This window comes from Ursus maritimus, unplaced genomic scaffold (assembly GCF_017311325.1).
Source record: "Ursus maritimus isolate PB19 unplaced genomic scaffold, ASM1731132v1 scaffold_2, whole genome shotgun sequence".
Taxonomy (NCBI): domain Eukaryota; kingdom Metazoa; phylum Chordata; class Mammalia; order Carnivora; family Ursidae; genus Ursus; species Ursus maritimus.
In genome coordinates, this window is record NW_024424452.1 from 38,884,418 (window position 1) to 38,891,091 (window position 6,674).

The 6,674-nt window shown below is 58.2% G+C and overlaps 1 protein-coding gene across 2 annotated transcripts in view; it reads left to right on the forward strand.

The window, feature by feature from the left end:
- The window catches only part of AXIN1 (axin 1), a 54,747-nt gene that overhangs the window by 37,852 nt on the left and 10,221 nt on the right, over nt 1–6,674 (forward strand). For both annotated transcript variants that reach the window (XM_008696700.2, XM_008696699.2), the window contains exon 4: nt 3,887–4,024. In XM_008696700.2, coding sequence (XP_008694922.1) covers nt 3,887–4,024 — 138 coding nt within the window. The remainder of the gene's footprint in view (nt 1–3,886; nt 4,025–6,674) is intronic.

The following is a 6,674-nucleotide window of genomic DNA, read 5'->3' on the forward strand; positions in this document are numbered from 1 at the left end:
TCTTTTCTTTTCTTTTCTTTTCTCTTTTCTTTTCCTCTCCTCTCCTCTCCTCTCCTCTCCTCTCCTCTCCTCTCCTTTCTTTCATTTGACAGAGAGACAGACAGCCAGCGAGAGAGGGAACACAGGTAGGGGGAGTGGGAGAGGAAGAAGCAGGCTCCCAGCAGAGGAGCCCGATGTGGGGCTCGATCCCATAACCCCGGGATCACTCCCTGGGCCAAAGGCAGATGCCCAACTACTGAGCCACCCAGGGCCCGCCCTTCCTTCCTTCCTTCCTTCCTCTTTTTCTTTTTCTTTTTCTCTTTCTTTCTTTCTTTCTTTCTTTCTTTCTTTCTTTCCTTCCTTCCTTCCTTCCTTCCTTCCTTCCTTCCTTTTTTTTTTTTTAAAGATTTTATTTATTTATCTGACAGAGATAGAGACAGCCAGCAAGAGAGGGAACACAAGCAGGAGGAGTGGGAGAGGAAGAAGCAGGCTCATAGCAGAGGAGCCTGATGTGGGGCTCGATCCCATAACGCCAGGATCACGCCCTGAGCCGAAGGCAGACGTTTAACCGCTGTGCCACCCAGGCGCCCCCTTTCTTTCTTTTTTTAAGATTTATTTTTTTTTTAGAGAGAAGGAGAGTGCATGTGCGAGCAGAGGGAGAGGGAGAAGCCGACTGCCTGCTGAGCAGGGAGCCCGACACACAGGGTTCAATCCCAGGACCCCAGGATCATGACCTGAGCTGAAGTCAGATGTTTAACCAACTGAGCCACCCAGGCGCCTCTCAAAATAAACAATACAGACCTGGAAAGACTTCTCAGAATGCAGCACGAAGAGAATCAGGAAGACTCAAGAGTGAGAGGTGTCCTTGGGGTAATGTTCCAGAATCGAGGAAAGCGAGGAGTCCTCAGGTCCTGAAAGATCCTAGGCAAGTCAGCATGAAGATAGAGCCGAGAAAGTCAGTGGCATGGCAGCGAGAGCCTGGCCTTACTGTGCAGTGTGGACAGTGCTGTGGGCTCACAGGCTTCCTGCATCAGTTGCCCAAGCCCTACAGGGTGGCTGGCCCTGGGGAACCATCCAGCGAAAGCAGGAGGTCTGGTGTGTTCCTGAGAGAAGCGGGTGACCTCGAGCCGTGGTTGCCTTCTGGGGAAGGTTTAACGAGCCCTGGTCTTGGAGCTCTTCACTCATTCACGGGAACAGACCATGGCTGGAGTGGACTGGGCATGGCCAGGCGGTTAATGCAGACAGGGAGCCAGAGGTCAGTGGCCTCCTCACCTGGCTGGGCTTTGTCTCTGGTCCAGTGGGAGAAGAAGCCCTTGATTACGTGCTTATCTGTGGTGTGGGGAGCTTCTTGGCCTCTGGGGGGCCCCGGCCCCCATCTCTTATTTGATGGTTCAGCAGAGGGGCCTGGCGGGGGTGGAGGCCACAGGAGCAGGGGCTCTGCCTGGGTGTCCTGGCCCCCTGCAGTGGGCACCGTGCATGGGAGCCCTGGATGCAGCCTCGAGTCCCCACCTGGGCGTGCAGGGTCAGGGCAGACACCAGCACGTTGTTTGGTGACCGTGGCGGGAGTTCCCGGGGAAGAGAGTACATGCTGCATTGGCCTTGGGCCTGCTGGACTCCTATGGAAACTAATGAGGAGACGCGTCGCCCACGTGGACTCGGGAAGCCAGGAGGGGGAGCTCTTGTGCCCGGCGTCAGGAACAGTCAAGTGCAGACGTGAGCGGGAAGGGTCAGCAGTTACAGGGAGGGTGTGCTCGCATCTGCCACACCACCCGCCACGCCTGCACCTCAGCCAAGGAGAAGCGCCATCGCCCTGGACGCTTGCTTCTCCCCAGCGGACTTGCATCCACAGCAGCCCCTCCCAGCCTCCTCCCCTTCTCCGTAAAATCACCTCTTTTCCTTTGTTTGTGGGAGGAGTCTATGATTTTTGCCATCGATTGCTTGTCCTCAATTGCATTTCTTTGCTTCTCTGCACAAAGCCATTTTTCCTGGTCGGATAACTGACGTTTAGTTTGAAGGGTGACATTTCTTACCTAACACACCAGGAAACGATGGCCCCGTCTTCTCAGAGGTTGTGGAGAGCCGCGATTGAGGTGTGTCTCCCCGGCGGGTGACTCCGGCCCGGTCCGGGAGCCCGCGCGTGTTGGTTTGGTCATTGGGTCAGAGACTCACAGGTGGGCAGAGGCGGGCGCAGGTACCGCGGCCCACGGCTGCCCCTCGTGCCCTCACCCTGCTGTGCTGCGTGGACTTGCAAGGGCTCCCGGGGCCAGGCTGAGCGGCTGTGCGTCGGGGGCTGCGCTGGGGGCATACAGGTGCTGGCCCTGACCCTGCAGGTGTGTCATGTCTGCTCCTTGTGGCTGCGGGAGGGGCCGTTTTCACGCCCCGAAGTCCCCAGGTTTAATGACTGCAACTTTTCCCTTTGTGACCCCTGTTCCTCCGCGGCTGGGAGGTGGTTCGTGTCCGGACCTGGGATTTGTAACTTCGGCAGTTTGCTACTTTCAGAAGCATAACTGTGCAGCCTAGAGGCTCTTTTCCAGAACACACGGGCTCGGGGGCGTGCATCTGCCATGGAGCCGAGCCTCCCACATGTCCTCTCGCCGGTGTCACTCCACATGCGTGTGGTTCCGTCTTGTTGGAACTCTTCACTCCGCCCGTGGCCTGCGTGTAGCTTCATGTGGTCAGGACCGCGAAGCTCTCGCCATCTGGACCTCTGGCCTTCAGCTCTCAGTCCCGTTTGGGTCCCGGCATTCTGTGCTTGGCGCGGTACCCGGAGAAGCCAGCACTCCCCGCCCGACCCCACTGGCCTCTGGGCCTCCCTTGTCTGTGTGAGTGTCCTGTCCACGAAGATGCCTTCAGAGCCTCAGCCTCTTTAGCCGTCCCAACTGCCCAGGCTCTTCTGGGAACTCTGCACAGCCCCGGTTGCCCTTGGGTCTGGCCTCCTCGCCTCCGGGACAAACTCCTGTCCGGCGTTAGGCACCACTGGACGGTCAAAAAAGTGCGTGTGTGTCTGTGCACACGTGTGCACGTGCGTCTGTGCGTACACGTGTGCACGTGTGTGCTTATGGTTCTGTCTTTGTGAGGGAATGACAGTAATCGGCAGATAGCAGCGGTTAGGGAATCTGGGTGAAGGGTAGACAGGAGTTGTTTGTGCTATTCTTACAACTTCTTTCAATTTGAAATTATTTCAAGGTAAGGTCACACCTCAGAAATGGTGTATCGTGTATTCCTGTAAACTGCGCTGCGGAGTTGTGTCTTCTGAAAAGGAAGGTCCTTCTGTTTCCCCTGATATTTTCCTGTGTCCTGAGTTTTGTGTCTCCCGTCCTGAGCTGCGGCACCTACACGCCAGGGGCTACTGTCCCCTGCTGTGCAGGACGGTCCTGCGGGCTGTACCCCGCTGGGGCCCCTGGGCTCAGCCCCTCCCTCTCGCGTGGTCTTTGCAGCCCTCCCTTCCCCGTTGCCAGGCCTCACTGGGGATTGGCCTGGCCAGTTGTGTTAGAGGCACTTCTCTGGGGTGGGCTGGGGGGCCGAGGCGAAGGGCACACCTGGGCTTAGGACACCAGAACCTCCTACTAGCGGGACCCTGCCAGCCGCTCCGTAATGACCTAACCCCGAGCTGACCCGGACCTAACCCGGCTCCTGCCTGCTCCAAGCCTCCCGTTCTCTGCTCATGAGGCTGAAGTGTTGCCAGAGCTCTGTTCCCCCTCCCAGGTCAGCTCTGGGTGAAGGACAGCTTTAGTCCAACAAGAAAAGGGGGCAGTGAGGGGGTTGACACCAAGCGAAAGGGAGAAAGCACAAACGCTTGCTTCAGGATAAGATGCAGGTTTCACAGGCTGCTGCTTGTCACACAGCAAGCGCTTGCGGGCCATCTTGGCATGGGAGTGGCTCGCTAATGAGCGGCGTCTCCTTGTAGCGCACTTACCGAATGCCAAAGGAGATCCGTGTGGAGCCCCAGAAGTTCGCTGCGGAGCTCATCCACCGCCTGGAGGCCATTCAGCGGACACGGGAGGCCGAGGAGAAGCTGGAGGAGCGGCTGAAACGCGTCCGGATGGTGAGTGGGCCCCTTCTGAGGAAGGCCATACCACGTCTCCATTTCTGAGTTATCTTAGTACAGTGCGGTGGAGTTGAGGACAGCTCCAGGCCCAAGGAGCTCTCTCCAGGGTCTCCCAGCATGCTGACCCTGTCCTGGTGTCTGGCTGCTCTCCTGTGACACCTGCCCCTCTGAACACCCCCCAACCCCCGGCCCTGGCACATGCCCAGACATCGCTGTCTCTGAAAGAGGAGGTGCCTGTGGCGGGGGGCCCTCCAAGCCAAGGCCTGGAGCAGCCTGTACTTCTTGGCCCTGTGCAAGCTGGGCTTCCTTTTCCACCTTGTGGGAAGACAGTTGAGAAGTGGGCTGAGACCATGCCCAGCTGTCGCCCCCAGGTGGTGGCCACGCCGGGGCAGCATCGACTCAGCTCCCGGAGGGCACTCGTGGCACTCGACATGCATGCAGACTGGCCTGGCCTCTCTTTGCAGTCAGTCCCTGTCCGCGCTCCCCTCCCCTCGCTGCTGCAGGCTCTCAGGGCCGGTCCTCCCATCTGCCTTGCTGGCCCCATCTCATGTTCTCTAGGCCCCCTCGGCGCGTGGAACTGAGCTTTTCCCCGAGTGCTGGTCGATGGAGGCCTGTCGTGGACATGGGCCCAGTCCCGCGCCACGTGTGCGTGCAGAGTGGAGCCTGTCCTTGGTGGGAAAGGCTGGTGGCTCCGACTTGTCATCTCAGAACGCAGAAAGGCTTTAGGTTCGGACATAGACTTCTGTGTATGTTGTTTTCTGACCTGTGGCCTCACTTGACAGAGTGCTGAATAGGGAGTTTCGTGTGACTTGTGTTTTATTTGCTTTAGTACTTTTCTGCCTGTAACTGCCAAAGAGACTCTGCCTTTGTCGTCCCTGCGTGTCGTCCTGCGAGATTCCCTTCCACACGCATTCAGGGGCTTCTGTGCTGAGACACTGATAACAAGCAAGCTCCTCGAGTGAGGCCCTTCCAGGCTCCCCACACCTTACGCGGTTGTCGATCCTCGAGGCCGCTGCCGCCTGTCCTCCTGGAGCCGTGGGCCCTGAGTCCCTGGAGTCACGCCTTTGCTTTTCTCTTAACATGTCCCTGCGGACATTACGAGTGGCCACCACTGGGGGCGCCCAGCTGGCTCAGTCAGAGGAGCGTGTGACTTTTGATCTCAGGGTCATGAGTTCGAGACCCATGTTGAGGGTAGAGTTTAAGAAAAAGAAAAAAGAAGAAATGGTCACCACTAAGTGGGTGTCTTCTGTTCTTTTTTCAATATTTTATGCCCAGTACCTGAAACTAAACGTGATGGTGCTTAAAGGAATTATTTCTCTGCCTGACATTCATATTTACAGTACACACCTGAGCCCTCCGCAGACTCTTGTCAGACCCTCGGGAGGGGCCTGCTGTCCTCCACTTTGCACGCTTTCCCAGGTGGGTCGTGTGCACTCGAAGGCTAGAGACACTACCCTGAGGGTGGGCCCGGGCCACTGCCCACGGTCACACTTGGCGGTTCCGCGCACACGGCTGTGCCCTGCAGCTGCCGTCCGGGCTTCTGGAGCTCCCGCATGTGACACCCAACTTTGAAACAAGGGGCCTCCCCGCCCCCCCAAGGGTTTCAGATTTCAAGTAGCGTATCGGAACCTGGGATTCGTGGCGGGTACCAGGAAGGCAGGTGTGGTCACTGAGGCGATCGGCCTGACGGCGGTGCTCTCTGAGAGGGAGTCTGTGTGCGAACGTGTCTAAGGACCTGTGCAGGGACACGTGCATGAGTGTTGCCGGCATCCCGTCCTTGCCCTCGTCGTGACCGGGGCGCCGCAGTGCAGGTGCCGGCCCGAGGGTCTGCGTGTGCTGACTGCTGGCTTCCAGCACGGAGGCCTTAGTGAGTGACGGGAGGGACTGTCAGGAGCAGAGTCACGGGAAGGATGTAACAGGTGACACAGCCGGCGCAGTGACTCTGCCTCTCCCCTCCGCGAGCCTCAGTCAGCCACCCTTAGAACAAATATGCTCGTGAAATAAAAGAACGTGACGTTTCGTGACCCTTGAGGGAGGAAGGGTCCGTCAAGCTTTCGTCCGTGTGTCAGGTTTCCCGTCTGGGCTCAGCGGCTCTGTGTGCCCGTGGTCCTGGCAGGTCAGCGTTCGCGGGGCACGTTCGAGAGGCAGCTTCGCTGTGGGTACTCCATGCGCCGTTCTCACGGCTCAGTCGGAGTCTCCTGTGGTCCTCATAGAGGGGCAGCACCTGGCCCCAGGACGACACGGTGCCCATGACCTCACAGAGCGTGTTCACACCCACAGCCCCTCGTGTTTCTGGCCTGTCAGTTCCAGAGCTCGCGGGCAGGCATGTGGCCTCAGCTCAGGTGCGCGGCCCCGTGTGGGGCCTGCCGTGGCCTCTGGCGGCGATGCCGGGCTCTGCCGCTGCAGCCGCGTTGTTCCCACAGGTGCCCCTCGGTCCTCGGGGCGGCCCACGGCCCCACCGCTGGCCGCGCAGTCTCATCTGTCATCCTGTGTATTTAAACACAGAAACCCAGGAGAAAATGAAATTTAATTACCTGCGTACAGGGAATCCACGCGGACGTGAGATTCCCTGTCTTGTGTGATTTTGTAGCCTATATAAATGTGCCATAAATTTGTCTTTTTAGGAAGAATAGCTACATGTTTTTAA